The 20,769-nt window shown below is 47.9% G+C and overlaps 1 protein-coding gene across 2 annotated transcripts in view; it reads left to right on the top strand.

Moving 5' to 3' along the window:
- The window catches only part of FLVCR2 (FLVCR heme transporter 2), a 40,267-nt gene that overhangs the window by 7,042 nt on the left and 12,456 nt on the right, over positions 1-20,769 (top strand). For both annotated transcript variants that reach the window (XM_054162017.1, XM_009909393.2), the window contains exons 2-6: positions 4,832-4,973; positions 7,500-7,640; positions 13,016-13,083; positions 13,907-14,010; positions 20,190-20,300. In XM_054162017.1, the coding sequence (XP_054017992.1) occupies positions 4,832-4,973; positions 7,500-7,640; positions 13,016-13,083; positions 13,907-14,010; positions 20,190-20,300 (566 nt within the window). The remainder of the gene's footprint in view (positions 1-4,831; positions 4,974-7,499; positions 7,641-13,015; positions 13,084-13,906; positions 14,011-20,189; positions 20,301-20,769) is intronic.

Here is a 20,769-nt window from a genome sequence, read left to right as displayed (position 1 = left end):
CTCTTCTCCCTCTCTTCTCCCTCTCTTCTCCCTCTCTTCTCCCTCTCTTCTCCCTCTCTTCTCCCTCTCTTCTCCCTCTCTTCTCCCTCTCTTCTCCCTCTCTTCTCCCTCTCTTCTCCCTCTCTTCTCCCTCTCTTCTCCCTCTCTTCTCCCTCTCTTCTCCCTCTCTTCTCCCTCTCTTCTCCCTCTCTTCTCCCTCTCTTCTCCCTCTCTTCTCCCTCTCTTCTCCCTCTCTTCTCCCTCTCTTCTCCCTCTCTTCTCCCTCTCTTCTCCCTCTCTTCTCCCTCTCTTCTCCCTCTCTTCTCCCTCTCTTCTCCCTCTCTTCTCCCTCTCTTCTCCCTCTCTTCTCCCTCTCTTCTCCCTCTCTTCTCCCTCTCTTCTCCCTCTCTTCTCCCTCTCTTCTCCCTCTCTTCTCCCTCTCTTCTCCCTCCCTCTCTGGCATGTGACAGCAGAGAGCAGGAAGCCAAGAGGCACCCAGCACAGAAATCCAGCCCAGATCTTCCAAGAATGAATTGGTGATAAGACAAAGGAGTGATTTCCAGGAAGGTGTTTATAGACCTGGTTTGGTAAAGGGTGGATCAGCACATGTGAGACCTGGTATATAAGAACTAGTAGAATCTTTTCCTTGAAAGGAAAAGGGCAATGTTGAGAGTTTTCCTTGAAAGTTGAACTACTGGGAAAGCTAAAGAGGTAAGAGTAAAGCCCAGTGTGGCTGTGTCCCAGGCTGAGCAGGCATGCTGGAGTCACAGGCTACCTGCTAAAAGGAAAATTGAGCTTCTACCCTCTAGGAGCAGCTGCAGGCTTGTTTGCCTGGTGCAGAAAAATGGGAGGCATACAATTTAATGAAGATCAGAGCTTGAAGCCTCTAAACCAGTTGATATTGTGCTTACTGATAGTGAGTCTTTGGGGTCAGCATGCGTTGCAGAGGAGAACACATTTGGCTCACTGTGATGAGAGGCTGGGGATAGGCCTTGTATGAACAAAGTTGAGCTCTGGCAAGTTTAGTCCTGTGTCAGAGGTGGCCTGTGCCATGTGGGTGTTAGGAAGGTTTAACCTTCCCAGTGGTCTCTTAGTTTCCTCCAAAGCTCATTCAGGCCTTGATTCACTATCTGGGACAGTACAACTTGTGATGGTTTTCAATCCATGTAACCAATCCTTGAATGTTCTTATTCCTGATAGTGCCCTGAACCAGTGGGGCACATCTGTAATCTCTGGGTGACTCTTCTCCCAGTTCCCTGTGATGTTCCAGTGCCAAGAGTGAAGGCAGCACAGATCACAGAATGTTATGGGTTGAAAGGGACCTTGAAAGATCCTCTAGTCCAATCCCCTGCCAGAGCAGGATCACCCACACAGGAATGCATCCAGGCAGGTTTTGAATGTCTCCAGAGAAGGAGACACCATAAGCCCATTCTGAGCAGCCCATTCCAGTGTTCTGTCACCCTCACAATGAAATGATTTTTTCTTATGTTTACCTGGAACCTCCTATGATGCCTCTTGCTAGTCCTAACCCAGGCTATTCCAGGCCCCAATGGAGGCACTGTTTGATGCAGGAGAATTTTGACCAGGTGTGGTTGAAAGCTACTTGTTTGTAAGCTGAACAGGGTGTCCATGTCTAGCAGAGAGCTGTTTGAAACATGAGTGTTCATCCTGTCTCTAAAATCCACCAGGTGAATGAAAGAGGTGGGATTTCTTGGAGGGTTTTGTGAGGCTGGATGGAATGAGCATATTTTTAGCCCAACTACCAGGTGTGGCACCTGAAATGTATTTGTTCTGTGATCTTGGTCCTAGCCAGTCAGTGGGTCTTCCAAAATGAATCCACTGGTATTCCAGAAGCGAGGGCACATGACAGAGGAAGTGTGCAGAAGGCACAAGGAATTTTTTGCTAGAAAGTATCCCAGGCAGCATGCATGAACTCATCACACCTGGGTTACAGGGCTCCTGGGTTGTTCTGCTCTGCATGCTGACATGCTTGGATGTGGCTTATGGGCAGCGTAGTTTTGCCTTTTCTTAGCCTTTGCTTTCCATACCTGTGGAGTAACACAGCCCTTCCAAGGACTGTGAAGACAATGAGCACTACAGAATCCTTCTGTAGGGCAGCAGTTGACTGCACGTCTTGCTGCTGTTCAGACGTCAGTGAGGCAAACCTGGTATCCTCTCCAGTCCATTACCCTGGGACATGCCCTATGAGGAGAGGCTGAGAGCCCTGGGGCTTTTTAGTCTGGAGAAGAGAAGACTGAGAGGGGATTTAATGTTTATAAATATCTGAGGGCTGGGGGTCAAGAGGGAGGGGACAGGCTCTGCTCACTTGCACCCTGGGACAGGGCAAGGGGTAATGGATATAACCTACAGCACAGGAGGTTCCACCTCAACATGAGGAGGAACTTCTTCACTCTGATGCTCACAGAGCACTGGAACAGGCTCCCCTTCTCTGGAGACTTTCAAGGCTCACCTGGATACATTTCTGTGCAACCTGTGCTACATTCAGTAGTCAATATTCAGTATCACTAAGGTCCTGCTCTGGCAGAGGGGTTGGGCTCAATGTCCTTTGGAAGTCCCTTCCAACCCCTAACACCCTGTGATCCTGTGACAGCTAGTCATGGTGGTGCTAATTGATTCCTATTGATTCAATCACAGAAAACATCCATTTGGAAGAGTCGACAAAGACCATCCAGCCCAACCCTCAACCTGGCTCTGAAGGGTCAACACTAAACCATGTACCCAAGTGCCTGGTCCACAGCTGCTTAAACACCTCCAGGGCTGGTGACTCCACCACTGCCCTGGGCAGGCCATTCCCATGTTTGAGAACCCTTTAAGGAAACAGTAAATACAGTGGGCTCGATTTGACTATAATCCTTATTTCCATGTTTTGTGTACTCCTCCCTCCTCTCAGAGCACTGAGGGCAGTGGCTCTGTAAGAGGCTCTATTGGTGTAGTGTGAGTAACCACTTTGGGTGGGATTATTTTGTGCTGCTGGTCTGTATTTGTTTGGTTAGCAGTGTTCTAGTACTGTTAGCCCTTTCCTATCTCCAGGCAGATGGTACAGCCTGCAAAAGAGATTGGAAATTGCTGTTCTGAGCAAGGATGAGGGCACTTGGCATTTCTCTTGCCTGGGTGTTTTCTCAGGCCTTCTGTCTATTGGAGGCTCCTGTGTGTGCTTTGTCACTAGTGGTTCACTACAGCAAACACAGGCTTAAACCAGGAAATAGCAAAACTGAAGCTATTACTAAACAAATAGGAGACTGAGGGTTGACCTCAATAATGTTTATAAATATGTAATGGGTGAGTGCCAAGAGGATGGAGCCAGGCTGTGCTTGATGATGCCCAATGAGAGGACAAGGGGCAATAGGTGGAAGTTGAGGCATAGGAAATTCCATGGAAACATGAGGAAGAATTTTTTTTCACTGTGAGGGTGACAGAGCACTGGAACAGGCTGCCCAGGGGGTAGCGGGGTCTCCTTCTCTGGAGATATTCAAAACCCACCTGGATGCGTTCCTGTGTGATCTGGCATAGGTAATCCTGCTCTGGCAGGGGGGTTGGACTAGATGATTTTTTGAGGTCCCTTTCAGCCCTTAACATTCTGTGTTTCTGTGAAATCTTGCTTTTGCCACAAACAGGGGTGAGTATGCAGAGCCTCGAGAGCAAGCAAGAGCTGAGTTTGAGCGTAGCTCTTTTTCTGGTGTCTGAGAGGGCTTCCCCTGGGAAGGTCCAGGGGAAGAGGGAAATATGCAGTGCTTGGTAACCACCTGGTGATTGAAATGTAGCCACAAACACTGAAATACAAAAGTGGGGAAAAATAGTTTTTATAGGTTCCTCTTGTGGTTGCAGGACTCACAAATGTGCTGAGTGTACTTTGGCTCCCCCTTTATGGAAAGAAGAGTGTGCTCCTAAGCACCAAACCAGCTATTTCTCTCTCATCTCATTTCTCTCTGTGCCCCTGTCAGTGCCACTTGCCAGTGTGGCAAAGCCTGTGCTGCTACAGCTGCTTCTTGCTGTCCTGGAGAATTAGCTATGGAGTCCTCATGTCCTCACTGAAGTGCATGCTGCCGCTGCAGGAGCTCCTCAGCTGGACATGTAGGCTATTGGCACAGTAGAGGCCAGAGCTGTGGGGGTTTCTTCTTGAAGTCCTTAAAAGCCAAGCTTTTTATTCAGGAGCAGTTGCTGAGCCCCATCACATAACTTCAGTGTTTAGGATACGTGCTGCCAGCACTTCCTTTCCCTCAGCCTCGATGTTTTTCTAGGTTCTAGTGGTCATAGGCTGAGCCTTGGCTTGGGAGCGGCTTCATTAGGAAAGTGTCATAGAGTGGCTGAGCCTGATTAATATCTCACTCATTAGGAGTGGGCAGGTTTCTGTCTTGTTTGTCTAGCATTGGTTCAACTCATTAACCCAGCAAAGACTTGTGGTAGGTTTCGACAGCCTTGTTTTCTGTCATTTTTAATGGGCAAAACTGAATTACCAGGTGATCAGATCAGCACCAGAGAAGGTAGAAGAGAAGGAGTGGGATGCATGTGGAGATGGGAACATACAGGCATGAGGACAGGGAAAGCAAGACCTCCACTTTGATGGAAGTGAGGATTCATTATGCTCAAGTCTGCTGTAAAACCTTGCCTCAAATGTCCTCACGGTTGGGACTGCAGTAGCAGAGACCTCCCTTGTGGCCTAGTTGCAAGGGGTACCTGACTTTTATTTCTTAGTTGCTGGGTGGGAAAGATAATTTTCTCCTGGGTTGTGTAATTAGTTGAGCCCTTACTGGGCACCGTGGGGGCTGAGCTGTGGGGTGGTGGCATTGTGATTCCATGTCATACCTTTGTGTGTTCCCTCTCTTCTGCTCAGCTTGGCATTGCTGTGGGCTTTCTGCTGCCTCCAGTTCTGGTTCCTAATGTGAAGGATGTGGAGAAGCTGGCCTACCACATCAGTATCATGTTCTTCATGACTGCAGGCGTGGCAACAGCCCTGTTCATCCTTGTCATCATAGGTAAGGAAGTAGAAACATGCATGTGAAACCAGGTGGGTCTGAGAAGATCAGCCTGTGGGTGTGAGGGACCTGGGTACTGGAAAATGGGCCTGGGAGGTTATCTGGGGAAGTGTCCTACCACACAGCTGACAGGGTAATGAGAATGTGAGAGAGAAAATAGACATGCCCTATCTGCCCTGAAAGACACCCAACAGGCAGATGGAGCTCGTGATATGGAGAACTCCCTGTTCTCCTTCCACCTGACTACACACGGTGGCTTAGGATGGTGTGGAATGGCAACAAGTTCCTCCCTGGTGCAGGTGTGTCTCCCCAGTAACTACTCCACCTTCCCAGGTGCCCTTGCAGGACAGGTACAATATTCTACAAGGGGAAGCAAACGATGATAAGGGTGATGGTTGATAAGGATGATGGTTGATAAGGATGATGGTTGATAAGGATGATAGTTGATAAGGATGACAGTTCACTCAGTTTGGAGGTGTGGCCAAGGTTTAGCCCACCTACACCCCACCTCAAAACACTTGAATAAAGAAGGGTCATTGTCACAGGTGACTCACTTCTGAAGCAAGCAAAAGGTCTGATATGTAAGCTGGAGCCATTTCTTAAGGAAGTCTGCTGCCTCCCTGAGTCCTGGGTTAATGATGTAGGGAGAAAACTTCCTTCCCTAGTATGGCCCTCAGCTTACCATCTACTATGGGCAGTGATGAAGTAGCAACAAGAAGTCCAAGGTAAATGAAGAGAGACTTCAGTGCCTTGGGATTACTAGTTAAGGGGTTGGGAGCACAGATAGTGCTCTTTTCTGTCCCTCCAGTTGTGGGGAGTAATGAGGGAATAAACAAGAAGAGCCAGCAGATCAATGCCTGGCTCTGAGCCTGCTGTCACCAGCAGGACTTCGTGTGCTTTAATCATGGGTTGATTTAAAGGACACCAGGCCTGCTGGCAACCAGCAGGATACACTCATTGCAAATGGGGAAAAGGATCCTAGCACAGGAGCTAGCAGAGCTCATTGAAAGAGCTTCAAACTGGATTTGAAGGGGGAAGGGCACAAAACCAGACTTACTAGAAGTAACCTTGAAGGCAGCGCATAGAGAGAGTGATTGCCCATTGGAATGGGCTACCTGGGGAGGTGGTGGAGTCGCCACCACTTGAGGTGTTTAGGAGGAGACTTGATGGGGTGCTTGGTGCCATGGTTTAGTTGATTAGGTGGTGTTGGATGACAGGTTGGACTCAATGATCTCAAAGGTCTCTTCCAACCTGGTCTATTCTATTCTAGCAAGATAGGTTTTGGTCTCATCTCCCTAGTAACAAGGTCAAGATATAGGACAAGAGGAAATGGCCTCAGATTGCACCAGTGGAGGTTTAGATTAGAATGGTAGAGTTAGGTAATGTTTGGACTTGATGATCTTAATGCTTTTTTCCCACTGAAATGATTCTGTGATTCCATATTTTGCTGATTCAAACCCTTGATGAACAACATACAAAGAACAGAGCACAAGAGGTTGTGAGTGAACTTGCTGAATTATTAATTTCCTCCTTTGATTGCTCACATAAATAAAATCCTGGTACAAGTCCTTTGAAATCCAACAGAAATCTTCCAACCTTCATAGTCATCTTGTCTGCAAACAGGGTGCTGGAACCTTGGGTTATGTCTTGGACTTGACTACCTCTTAAATGTAGGGAGAAAGAGGTAGGTTATAAAGCATCACAGGAAGAGAAAGCTGTTCCTAGGAGAAATAAAGGGTAACCAGTTGTGAGTAGAGAGAAGGAAACACTAAGGGCAGTAGCAGGACACCAGAGGTGTAATTCTCAACCAGTGAAGTGGAATGCAGAGCTTTAGCTTAAAAGACTGGCATGCTCACCAAAGAGCAGAGCTTGCCTCCATGTGATTGTATATTTTTATTTTTTTCATAGACTTCTCTTGCCAGCTTGTTTATGTTGCCTGGTGGCTGAATCAAATGCAGGCTTTAAAGAATTTTGAGCAGGGAACAGACTGGGTACCAAGATAGTTGTCTGGCACCTGCTGTGGCAGTGTTGCCTGCAACCCGAATTTCTGTATGCTGCTTTAATGCTAGTTAGGCTTGGCCAGCCTAAGGAGTGCAGGCCTGAAATAAAACCTGGCATAAATCATTGCTTCCTAACCACTGGACACTGCAGGACACCTTTGCCTGCTGCCTTTTCCCATTCCATTTTGTAATTCCATGCAACACTTCTGCAGCTGGATGGCCATCCTCACGGAGATAAAGGTAGCAGAAGTCCTGAGAACTCTTTTGTTGCTGCCAGGCACTGCCCACAGAAAAAGCTAGCTGAAGACAAGGTGTTTTCCCCAGTGGCAGGAGTTATTGATGGAGAGGCCTGGTTCTTCCCTGTTCCTGATTAAGTTCATGCATGGAGATCAAAGCTCAAGGACAATGGTGTGTTTTGTAGGTTTGGTTTTACTGGTGCCTCTGCTGTCCCTCAAATGGCTCTACCCGCAGTGTGTGCTCAGCCTCCCTGGTTGTACTAACAAGTCTACTCTGTGTCTGGTTTCAGTCTTCAAGGAGAAGCCCCTGCACCCTCCCAGCCGAGCCCAGGCCTTAATCCAGTCAAGACCAGCAGAGGAGTATTCCTACAGGCAATCAATCCTCCGCCTGCTCCGCAATACCAACTTCTTGCTGCTTACAGTCACTTATGGTAAGGTCTGGCCTTTCTTCTGTGCAGTTATCACTGCTAGACGTGCTTAGTTTCTCCCTCCCTCTCCATGTTCTGCCAGGGCAGTAACTGGCTTGAATCACAAAACACATCTGGTTGGAAGAGACCTCAATGATCATCCAGACCAACCCTTGACCCAGAACTAAACCATGTCCCTAAGTGGCAGGTCCACACACTGCTTGAACACCTCCAGGGATAGTGGCTCCACCACTGCCCTGGGCAGACCATTCCAGTGTTTGATAACCCTTTCAGTGAAGAAATATTTCCTAATACCCAGCCTGAACCTCCGCTGGTGCAGCTTGAAACTGTTGCCTCTTGTCCTGTCATTGTCACCAAGGAGAGCCTCCCCCTTGCTCCAGTCTCCCTTTGGGTAGTTGCTGCCACAGACCAGGAGACCTTCCAGTGCTGTCATTTCAGAATCACAGAATCAACCAGGTTGGAAGAGGCCTCCAAGAGGCATCAAGTCCAACTGATCACCCAACCCTAACTAATCAACTAGACCAAGGCACTAAGTGCCTCCTCCAGTCTCTTCTTAAACACCTCCAGGGACATCGACCCCACCACCTCCCTGGGCAGCCCATTCCAATGGGCAATCTCTCTTTCTGGGAAGAACTTCTTTCTAAGATCAAGCCTAAACTTCCCCCTGCACAGCTTGAGACTCTGTCCTCTTGTTCTGTTGTTGGTTGCCTGGGAGAAGAGACCAAGCCCCCACCTGGCTACAACCACCCTTGAGGTAGTTGTAGACAGCAATAAGGTCTCTCTTGAGCCTTCTCTTCTCCTAGGGCTTGTGCTCCAGACCCCTTATGAGCTCTTTGGCCCTTCTCTGGACACGTTTGAGCAACTCCACATCTTTCTTGAATCGAAGGCCCCAGAACTGGGTCTCTTTCCAGCAGAGGTCAGAAGCAAATACTGAGGGAAGAGGAAAAAGCAGTGTAAGCACGGGAAGGACGACATGCGCTCACTACTGTTTTCCCAGCCTTTGACTGTTTTCTGTTTGGGGAGTTTTGTTATCCTGTTGTCTTTTGTATCTGGTCAGTTAGTTACTTGCAATGAACTAACCCAAGTGCTTATCTAAGAAGTACCCAGAATTGTGTGTCAGTGCAAGTCACAACACTGAGTGAAAGTCATTTCCCAAGGCAAGGGTATGGCTGCCAGGCATCCCAGTGGAGGTCATGTGGAGCATACAGATGTGCAGGCTGCGTCAGCTGCCTTGGCAGTCCTGATGAAGCAAACAGATTGGAGAATATTGTCTTTTGCCATCTGTCCTTGCACACTGGCCTTGCTGCTTGCTTCCCTTCAGCAGTCTTGGCCTGCTTCTCTGAGGGACAGGGTGATGTGCTCAGTCTGTTCCTGATGCTGAATTGTCACATGGAAAAGTAGGTTTCTCTTTAGCACAAAGGCCACTGTGATCTGTGCCTGGCTGCATGATAAGATATACAGTTGCCAGTGAGTCTGCAGGGAGTTCTGACCAAGCTTCCTACCAGCTTGCTGTGGAAGCTCCTCATGGAGGAAAGGTAAATAGTACTGGAAATTCTGCCAGCAGTTGTGCCTAAAGGAGCTGGTGGACGAGTAGCGATGTTGCAGAGAGTGAGATGGTGGCTTTGTACCTGCTGAGGGTACAATTCTCACTATAGCAGTCTTCTAGAAATGCCCCTCTCAGATCACCCTTAAGCTCTGCTGGTTTGCATTGCAGCCACTGGGTTGTTTTGTGTTGTTTTTTATAGTACATGCTGTCCTTTCAGAAAGTGAAGATAGAAAAAGCTCTCAGGCCAACTGTGTTTAGAAGTCAGATTGTGTCATCTGCTCAGTTTGCACTTAGCCTTCAGGAAAAAAGAAAGGGGAAAGCATTTGTTCTAATAGGCATAAACAAGTGCTAGAGGAGGGAGAAGGTCTCTCAGTATGAAGAACATTAGAATCTGACCATTCTGTGATAATTCACTTCTAGCAGTCACAAACAACATAGATAAAATATTCAGTGGCTCACAATTCAGTCTGTCTTCCTGATGGTCTGTGCATTTATTCTGTTCCTCTCTGTGTCAGACTCCTGTCAATCTCCAGCTTGACTTGAGGCAGTGACTGATACTCAGAGAAGGAACTATGCAGTGAAACTTTTTTTTTTTCTAAGCTAGTCTGGCTTTAGAACAGGGACAGTTTTTCCTACTCAAGTCAAAAGTTATGTTGACCAAGATTTAAGACATCTGCAGCCATGTGAGCGCAACTGAGTCATCCTCACTAGCTGACACAAAGATACCTGGCAGCCTCTCTTAGCTTTAGTATTAGTGCAGTGTGTGTCAGGGGAGAGAGGGGGAAGCATGCTGCTCACTTATCTCCCCTGGCTCTACCCTTACAGGGTGCCAGGTCAGAACAGGTCTGCAGACCTTTAAAGTCTTGGTATTACAAGCAGCTGCCAAGTCCTTCGCTGTGGTAGGACTTGCAGCCCTGGAAACGTCAGTGGCATGGTGACTGTGTTAGTGCCACCCTCAGGAAGCCATTTCCCAAAGCCTGCTGATGTTGCTGCCATAAAGCTAAGGCATAACCTGGAGTGGACATTCAGAAATTGGAGTTTACTGGGTTGGGCTCTGCACTGGAGAGCATGTTGCTACTGGGAGGCAGTAGGTGGGAAAAGGGTGAGAAATGGGAAAGATGAGACCAAAGCATCAGCATTTGGAAAGGTGATGGGACAGTGAGGAGGTGGCAGGGCAGTGAGATCTGCATAAGAAACCATTGTCCTGGAGGATGATGAGGGTCAAGAACAGGGAAACCAATAGCCTGTCATGTAGGAAACAGACTGCTTAGGTATAGAAGACTTGGGTTCTAGTCTGATGCTTAATAAAAATTCTTTCTGGATCCACAGGGGATAGACTTCCTCTTTCTGGTCACTGTAAGAGGAGACACTGTCAAGTGTCAAAAATGTTCTTCTGCAGCATATTCTAAGCAAACCATGGTAACTAGCTAATGAATCAGGAGGTGCTGGAATTTTAGATGTCCTGCTTCCAGCTACCAGTTCTGGTTTTCCTCACCTGTATGGGCAAATGAGCACCGTCCCATTGGAAATAATACTCCTGGCCTCTTTTATGGACATTCAAACAGCTATAATTCACACTGAAATTTCACAGAGCAGCTGTGACCTCTGAAATGCCTACAGCTTTTGCAAGTCCTCACAAATGCAAGTTTGGCACATTGTCTTGATTCTTAGAATATTTTGCCTGACTCGGTGCCAAGTGTTGCTGCCAACTCTGCATAGCTTTCTGCCCAGGGAGCAGGGGCCCTTCTCTCACTTGGAAATTGCATGCATCACAGAACTGCTGTGAAATTGGTGTACTGACAGCATCAGCTACCAGAGCTGTGTCTTTCTGTCTCCACAAGGCTGCTGCTCTCCTGGCTGGGTGAGAAATAGAGGTGCAGAAATGACTGGTCTATTTTTATGCCCGTCTTTGAAGTGAAGCAGTAGTGGGTAGAGTTGGTGCTGATCTGCCACACTGCCATGCCCTGGCACTGCAGTTTGTGGAGTGTCCTAGAGAGCAGGCTGCTCCAGAGAGGGAAATGGGATGAAGTGGAATTATGCTCCTGTGGGCTGTTTTGCCATAGCTGTTTGCAAAGGGCAAACTTTTGCGGCTGGAGGGTACCTCCTTGCTGTGGGATCTCCACTTGTTCTCCCTCATCTCTGGCTGCTGCCCCTGCTGGATTTTCCAGCCTTTCTGAGTGACTCTTGTAAAGGACTGGGTGGATTCCTCCTGCCTGAAGACCATTATCACTCATCTTACTGGTCTCTCCTGACACACATGTTTGGAGCAGAGAGCATTATCACAGGCAGTTGACTTATTTGAGATCTCTTGCGTAAGATTCTTCATCTGCTCTCTGTGCTGTGAGGCTGTGGAGTGAGCTCTGCTTGGTGTCAGAGATGGCATGTAAAGAAAGGGTGATGTGTCCACCAGCTGCCAATCTTGTGGCTGTTCAGGATGCTTCCTGAGCTGTGTAGGGCAATGGGTATCCAGTGTCCCAGTGGAGGAGTGGGCTAGGCACAGGATTGCTGAGGGTCAGGGTTGCTGGAGGACTTCAGGGTTAGTGGAGCTGAGGGTTTTGTTGCCTTTGTCATAGGTCTGCCTTTTAGACTGCACTTCTGTGTCCTGCATTGCAATGTTTCTGCTTTTAGCTGAGGCTGAAAGAGGAAAAGTAGGAAATGGGAGCTTGATATGTATCTGTTCTGTCAGGTTTTCACATATCCAAGCCAGAGTTTAAACCTGTGCCTCTTTATGGAGCCTATAGGTGTGAGCTGCAAAGCTGAAATCTGTGTTCCTGTCCTTGCTCCCACTGAAGAGACACTAACTTCAAATGTAAATGACTTCCTGAGAAGAAAGTTGTGCTGACTTGCTGGGGAGGCTTTCTCAGTATGACCCAAGGTCAGAATGTGGCCACTGTGGTACTACTGGCCCAGCATCTATGTAGATGTTTTTGTCTACTATAAGGAGAGCTCTTGGGTTTTGTGCCTTTTGGGAAGGTGTTTAACTCAACCAGAGTTGCATGTGAACTGGAGCAGAGTGTCTGAATGGGTCTTGACCAGTATCACCCCAATGGTTTCCATTCTCACCTTGGGTGATACTGAGAAACCTTCAGCAGGTGGCTGATGCCTGTAACAGTTAATCTAACTTCCCTTTCATAAAGACAATTACTTTCACGGGTTTTTTTAGTCTTTTTCTTTCCCCCCTCCCCCCAGGCTTCAGTGATAGCTTTTCAAATACAAGACCTTTCCCTTGCAGACACACACCAGGTGCCTGGGGGAAGTGCTGTGTCTGCTTCACTATCAGCTTTGCTCCTACTTGTCTTCTGGTGTTTCTTGGCTTGCAGAGAATGCTGTTTACTATCTTTCAGGAGGGGGACTGCTATCAGACTTCACTGGGAAGAAACCACACATGTTAATGGCACTGGGGTTAACTGAATTCCCTTGCTAAAGATGTGATGCTGAGGCAGGTGCTTTTTCTGGTATTCTACCTTGGCTGGAGGGAGGAGAAAAATCCAATGCTAAAGATGAATATGGGTGTGAGGAAGGGTTAAGACCTTATGAAGAACTTACAAGACCTTCCAGTGCACAGCCCTACCTCTAGCTGCTCAGGTGAGAGCCATCCTGAAACTGCAGGATGCCTCCTCCTGTATGCTGAGATCTGGCTGTCCTGGGTCTGCATTTATTTCAGTACTCTGTGTCTAGTCAGTTCAGCTGTCTCTCCTGCAACTCAGCAGCCTTGTTGGGTTTGCTGCTTGGTTTACTTGGATTGCTTCTCCTGAAGATCTCTTTCTCTACATTCCTACCTGGCAGGAGAATAGCAGGCTCTGAATGTGCTGCATTTTTATCCCACTCTCAGGTCTGAATACAGGTTGCTTCTACGCCCTCTCCACTCTGCTGAGCCGCATGGTGATCCATCACTACCCAGTAAGTTTATCCAACCCTCATGGCTCTCTGATGCTTGCTGGTTTCCAGTGCTGGCTGCCAGAAGAGAGTCAGTGAGAAATGCAGTGCCACAGCATTTCTGGCTAGCTTTGGCACAAGTTGGATGGCTGGCAGGAAAGCATTAGTTCCTTCAGTTTTTACACCACTCTGTGCAAAAGCTGGTGAGCTCTGATGAAGACAGCTCATTTACACCCTAAATGAGAGCATCTTCTTCTGAGAAATTCTTCCAGCCATTGCCTCTGCCCTGTTCCTTACAGTGATTTCTACCAGGGGGCTGGTAGAAATCCAGGATTTGTACCAGGAGGCTGTCCACACTCATGCTCTGATGACAGAAGGCTGACATGCCTCAGTAGCCCAGCTGCTATAGAGCTTACTGCTGTGGCTGCAAGCTGGAGAGCTCTTCTTCATGGTAGAGTATAGTGGGCCCAATATTTCCTGATTGATCTGGCCCAAATCCTAACACCAGAAAGCAGGTTTCATATGGTTTATGCTGACTTCTCTGAGAGGGTCTATTCAAGCTGGTCAGTGCTCACCTTTTTCTCTAGGCTGGCTGAGATTGATGTGCCAAACCACTTCTCTACATGGGGCATAGTGGGCCTAAAAGTGTTCTTGCAAATCATAGGATCATTAAGGCTGGAAAAAAACCAAGACCATCAACCCAACACCACCAGGCCCACAAAACCATGTCCCAAATGTTTGTGTGTTACCAGCAGAGGACATGCATGGGACACTAACTCTGGTGTCTCTTCCCATCTACACTTTGCTTCTTGGCTGGCTATGACTTGGCTTCTGCATTTGTGTGCAGGGGGAGGAGGTGAATGCTGGCAGGATTGGACTCACCATTGTACTGTCAGGGATGGTTGGGGCCCTGATCTCCGGCATCTGGTTGGACAGAACCAAAACCTACAAGTAAGTCCCTGATTTGCCTCTGTGCTCCTAGTGACTGTACTCTTCCCCTGTACTGTGCAAGGAGCAACTGTGTGCAGTTGCAAGTTGGCAGTCCAGGGCCTGCACCATTGGGAGGGTTTGTAGGAAAACATGTGGTTCTTCAAATTCCAGTTAGTCTAAGTGAAGTTTGGAGCTGTGTGTTAGCCTGCACTGGGCCCATAAAAAGTCTGCCTCTAGTGCTTCCTAGGGAGGCATAGGGAGAGGATGAGACAGCCCAGCAGTTGCTTTGTTTGGGATGAGAGAGTTCTTGGCACAAGCAGAATCAAGACTGTACCAGACCATTTCTCAGCCCTTACAAATCAGCTTCTGTGCATCTTTGTCTAGCTTAATGAAAGGCACATTGAATCCAGTGCCCAGAGGCATTGTGTGAGGGTGTGTTGCTCTATTTAGGGCAGGCATAAGGGGTATAGGGGTTGTGGGTAGATGATTCTGGGTTTGCTGCCTGATGGGTTGGAAGGCAGATTTGGCCAGCAAACCCTCCCATCTGCAAAGGTACAGCTAAGAGTCTTTGGGTGTCCTGCAGCTCCTTGTCCTCAGGAACCTGGATCTCACTGACAGACCTCTACAGGGTGCCCCAGGTGATGGAGAATGCCTCTCCTGCCTTATGTTGGGGTCTGTATAACCAGCTCTGCAGTTTCACTGCTGGATTTGAGAACTCTGTTGTCTGACCAGATTGTGTGACAGGGGTCTTCACTGGTGATGTGTTGGTGATGAGCTAAAGCCAACTTCAGAGTGGGCTTTTTCTCTTTTTTTTTTTTTTTTCCCCAGCATCTTTTCACCTGAGGAAGTCCCACTGCCTATTATCCTACCTGGTATCCTGTGCCAGAAAAGCATGTTCTCATTGTGGGCAGCTTAGATGAATCTGTGGACTTGCAGCTTCTGAAGAGGCCTCTGGCCCTAGCTGCCAAGTGCAGGGATCAAAAATTGAGAGGCAATGGGCTTCTCTAACAAGAAGGAATGGCAGCTGAGGACTCCCAGGGCGCTGGGAAAGAGGAGCAGGAAATTAAATCAGACTAGCAGGGTGATTGTTGCCATTTCTAGATCATTGTGTGCCTCTTAGTAGTTCTCTTTTGGGAGTCTTGGGATATAGAAACACAGCTGTTATGAACTGCGTTAGCTAACTGTGCAATGTAACTTGTGCCTCTTTCTAGCCCTGGGCCAGTGGTATGGTAGCTTCAGCTGGTACTGCTAGAGTGGGTGGTCTTCCTGATTCTAAGTGAAGCTAGGGTGCAGCATGAAGGCTGAAGAGCTTTGTGGCTCACCAAGCAGAGCTGGGATTTGAAATGTGGCAGAATGCAAGAGAGGAGGGGAAAAAAAAGATATCCTGGAATTGTTTCACAGCCCCTGTTTGCTTGGAGGGACCAGGCAGGTGGGCAGAGAATGCAGAAAAATAGGATATGCCATCCATAGATTTATCCTACAGACTCCAGGGACTAGCATTAGGTGAGGAAAAGCACTGCCAAGATGTTATTCTCCGTTGTAGCCCACGAATTGGATTTCTGTGGAACGAGCGGGTTTTATTTTTCCTCCCTGTGTGCTCAAGAGTCTTTATTTAGCCCCATTTAAAAGTCTATTTAAAAAACCCTCTCAAAATGCCAGATGTTCTAGGTAGGTACCCTCCCCCTTCCCTCTGCTGCTCAGAGAGTGTTGGGAACAAAATGGTAAGCACATGAAAATCAGAAAGGGAAGATGTCAGGCCCCTTTTTCAGTCAGCTCTGAGAGAGAGAGAGGGAAGCAAATGAATGGGATCCAGCTGTGATTGAGGGGAGCAAGGGGAGGTTAATAACAGAAGGAACTGCAGAGCTGTTCATGGGTGTTTGATCTTTACTGTCCTATCAGCAGTTCCTTGAAAGGGTGAGGCTATGCTAAGTCAGGCTTTCCCCATCTGTTATGCTCTGGCACCAAGTGGCCTTGCGTATTCGCTTTTGTTTGGCAGGCGAGCCCCTGCAGCAGCTCCTGTGCCGTTCTTGGGTTTGGAATTGGCAGGTGCAGGTTTGGTCCACACAAATATCTGAGATATGTTGTGACAGTTGAGCAGTCCCACAACCTGGGCTGCCTCTGGTGGAATGGCCTGTTGAGAACCTCCTGTGAAAGAACTCGTTTCGACAGGAGGAAGAATGGAATGGAATGGAATGGAATGGAATAGAATTAACCAGGTTGGAAAAGACCTTTGAGATCATTGAGCCCAACCTATCATCCAACACTATCTAATCAACTAAACCATGGCACCAAGCACCCCATCCAGTCTCATCCTAAACACCTCCAGTGATGGTGACTCCACCACCTCCCTGGGCAGCCCATTCCAATGGCCAGTCACTCTTTCTATGAGGCTCCATGTATATCTTTCAGGTTCCTGGTTTAGAGGAGGAATGGGGTTGTAATACTTGGAGACTGCTGGGTGGATTGATATTTGCAGGGGTGTCTGGAATCAGGAGTTTGGGAACTGGATTGATCAGCACTTCTCTTTGACCATGGTTTGCTTTTAAGTGAAGTATTCACATGGCCTCAGGTCCACATGGTTCCAGACACTGCTCTTTGCTGTCAGCAATACCTCTCTGAAAGATGCAAGATGCCAGAAATAGCCATTTCTCTCCAATGACTAAGCAGAGGACCTTGAGTGGTGTTTTAAACTTTGTTCTGTGTGAGTGCTAAGTGCATTAAGATTTGAAGGAGGAAGGAAAGACCTGGATGTTGGAGAATGGGGTGCTTGGGTCTCTTCCACTGGAAGGTGAATGCTCTCTCAGCCTAGTCTGGCCTACAGTGTGGGTCTTCTTGTTGTAGCCTTTTTCCAAGTTAGTCCTTGTACAGTGGATATGCCTTCACTCTGTCCTGCCATATGATGTCTTATGTAAATGATTCACCAAGGCTGTTCTTTTTTGTGACCTTCCTACAGGAAGAAAGTGGCATAAAACTGAGTGATAAAGTATGAGGGGTAGTGAAAATCAAACCAATTTTTTCCAGTTCTTCCCTTCTCCAACATCTGACGCCTCAGTGCCTTCAGCAATGAGATCAGCTGGGAGTTTAGAGACAGGGCCTTCGTTCAGCGTCTTGTGCAGTGCCAAAGCCTGTGGAGGCCGTTTGTAATCCCATTCCACACAGCAGAGCTCTCTGGAGCTGCACAACATCCCACGGCACAGCTAAAGCTGTGGCACTTGACTGTGGCCTTCTGCCTGTCCCTTGTTCATTTGTTGCCTCAGATGACCTTGTGAGACACTGCTGGGCTGGGTTGGGCTGACCAGGTCACGCCTTTTCCTTACTCCAGGGCCTCCCCTGGAGCTGGATGAACAGCAGGAATTGTGCTCTCCGTTTCATTGGTGTTCCCAGCCGTTGCTGGCCCTGGCTGGTTTTTTTTCCTTCAAGGTCCCTCTTTTCTCACAGTTCTTTGTGTGAGTTCTTTAATCTACCTCTTCAGAAGGGTAAGGATTGTGGCTTGGAGGGCAGATGAATGTCAGGGTAGCTTAGGTTCACATAAGTGACAAGTGTGTCAGTTCCCTCACAGATCTCCCTCTGGCTCTGGCGCAGCGATGTGGCAGCCGGTGCCTGTGAAGCACTGCTGCACGTGACTGTGCTGGGCTCCCTTCCCACACCCCAGAGCACAGAGGTAGGTTAACCCCAGTTTTCCTAAGGTGTGTAACTTCCAGCCTGCACATGCTGCGCTAGTCAGCCTGCTAAGGAGATTGGTGGCACCTGCTCCAGACAGTTATCAGTCTCTGTAGGGCCATCGTGGGACCAGCTTGCTAAAAACACCAAAATGCTGTGCGAATGCCCTTTGCGAATCTGCTTCTCCTCCTTTGTGGTTTTCTCCCCTCTAAGGTATTTATGGTTATCACAAGAGGCTTACCAAGCAGAACTGGGCATTCTTCCTTGCCGTGGTGCCTCTAGGGCCAGAGAGAATTCTTCATGTCTTCCAGTGAACATGGTGAGAGGCTGCTTCCTGAGAAACATCTTGCCTCCACATTGTTTCTCTGCGGTTTCTTTGTTCCCCTATGGACTAGTGTCTACCTGTCTCAGTTAAACCCTTTTCAAAATGCTGGGCACTACAACTCCTTTTTGTCATCAGTAGTATGCTCAGGGGAGCAGGATCTTGGTGAAGTCTGCTTATGTGCTTGAGGCCATTTGTTGCAACGGGAACTGCATTCAGTGCTGTCTGTTCAAGTTCCAGTCAGAGACTGTGATGAGCAGCAGCCTCTCAGGGCATGGCTTCATGGTGCTTCCTGGTGTGTGATTTCCACTCCACTTGGAGTCTTGATCTTTCTCAAGAATCTGACCATGTCTCCTAGAGTCAGCTGGTGTGCAACAGATCAAAGATTTTTTGCCATTTTGTCCCTCTCTTTAGTTCTGCAGTCCCAGTGGAGAGCATCTTCTAGAGCTGCCTGCTGCTGTGAACCTGTCTGCTCAGTGCTCCATGTTCTGGGAACTTCTTTTTCCCAGACTGACTAATGACAGCATCCATGTGAAACAAAGTCCTGTTCACAACTGGACACTAACTTGTGCATTTCTTTTGCCTGGAGATGAGGGACAAAGTGCAACTGCCATGACAGAGTGAATCAGAACCATGTAAAATACTTGAACCTAGGAAGCCTAGGAATCTGGGTGGGATTTTGTGTCTCATTTTTGCACTGAAACCAAAATTGGCTGTGGGGAGCAAAAAAAAAACCCATCAACCCACATGTGCTGAGTGTCCTGTCTGGCAGAGACTAAGCTTCTTAGGGGCACAGCCATCTCTTGGAGTCCTGCACTGTACTTTAGCACTGCTTGCTCTGTAATTTGGAGACTCCTGTTTATGGAAGGAGCACCCAGTTCAAACTCTGCCTGTGCAGCCCAGGGAGCTGTAATTTTAGCCCTGAGCTCCTTCCATAGTCAGCTCTTTGTCAAGGGAAAGGAGGCATAAGGAAGAACTCATGGGAGATATCTGAGGGACCTATGTTGAGCAGAAAAAACCTTTTACTTGCATGTCTTTCACATTCTGGGACTGCTCTCTAACTCATCTGTCAGTCTTTAAGCTCTTCTCATTCTGCAGCCTCCAGGCTGTGTGCTGGCCGTGTAGCAGCTCTCCAGAATGGGTTATAGCAGAAGTAAGCAGCCCCATTATGCTGCCTTCAGAGATGACTTTTTTCTTCTATGGAAGCATTAGAAAGAATATATTCTATTCTATTGGAGGTTAAGGGATTTGCCTACCCCTTTGATGCAAACCAACATTACATGCCACAGCAAAATGTTTCAATGCATTAAATATATCTGGAGCATGGTATGATGATCAAAGTCTGAAATCAGCTTCTCAGACATTCATTTGGATAAGAATTGACATATGAGCATGAGCATGCTTCCTGGGCAGGGGATCTCTTTATCCTCTCTGCCCAAACATGAGAGCTTGTGGCTTAGCTGCTGTGGGCCATGGAACTAGCACTAGCCCTGCTAAATGATCCTGTGGCTTAAGGGTGAGACTGTGAGGGCCATCTGGCTTGTGTCTCACCTCTTCAAGTATAGTAGGCAGTTTAAACACAGAAAGGAGCAACAATGAAAGGTGTTTTGGATAGCACTGAAGAATACAGTCCTATAACAGTGTATCAGTGTTGTCACTTCTTCCCTTGGCTTTCTTGTCTGGGAATACTCAGTCCCCTCAGGTCCTGCTTATAAGTGTGTCCAACTGGTTATAGTACAGAGGGTTTGGATCTTGTTCTCCCTGTCAAGAGCCATGTAGTACTGTACAGGACCATGGCAGGATATGAGTTTCTTGGCTGCCTCATAGGTACCTCCTTATAGATATAGAATAGAATAGAATAGAATTAACCAGGTTGGAAAAGACCTTCAAGATCATCGAGTCCAACCTATCCCCAACACTATCTAATCAACTAAACCATGGCACCAAGTGCCCCATCCAGTCTCTTCTTGTGGTGCCTGCAGTCACGAGGTAGGGATGTGAAAACCCCTAGGTCCTTTTCTTTCTTCTGCTCTGCTGTGTGTGCAGGCCTTCCATCTTCTCTGTCAGCCCAGTTCTGTGGTAAGTGTCAGAAAGCTGTGCAACTTATAAATGTGTATTTATTTATTTTTTTTAACCATGTGTTGCAAACTGTACCAAGATCTGTGGGCACCAAGGAGGACTGGATGAAGTGACTCTCTGACTCTCCTTTTCCTTGCAGACAGACAACACTAGCTGTCTATGTCATGTCTCTGGGTGGAATGCTAGTCTACACCTTCACCCTGAGCCTAGGCCGCCTCTGGGTGGTTTTTGTGACTGCAGGCATGCTGGGGTAAGTTCATGTGCAGGCTGCTTTCCTCTACATGTGAGCTGGCAGGGGTTGAGCAGGGAGGCAGAGCTCATGGCTCAGGAGGGATTGGGGAGAGCAGTAGCCTTTGTGTGGCTACTGCATGATTTAAAGACAAAATGACCTCCTCTTTCCATCTCTCTCTTGTATGTGTTTCACTTGAGTCAGGGACATCAGTGTGGCCCTGCTTAGCTGCAGCTGCCTTAAATGTTCCTGTTAATCAAGTGACAGCATCTGGAAAGGGAGGGGTCCACAGCTGCAATGATGACCAATGGGCAGGAATGAAAACCATGTGGGGCCTGGGTAGCCATTTGACCATACTGGGAATGATGCACTTTAGAGTTACTTGTAGGAGATGATGCTTTTAATGCCTCATCCTTGTAGCAGCTCCTTGCTGGCCTGGCTCTGTGCCTTGAGGCTCTAGGCAAAGGTAATTTTGGGTAGAAGGAAGCCC

The sequence above is a fragment of the Dryobates pubescens genome, chromosome 5, assembly GCF_014839835.1.
Source record: "Dryobates pubescens isolate bDryPub1 chromosome 5, bDryPub1.pri, whole genome shotgun sequence".
NCBI classification, from domain to species: domain Eukaryota; kingdom Metazoa; phylum Chordata; class Aves; order Piciformes; family Picidae; genus Dryobates; species Dryobates pubescens.
The sequence above is the reverse complement of the archived record's forward strand: the minus strand, read 5'-3'. Positions and strand labels throughout refer to the sequence as shown.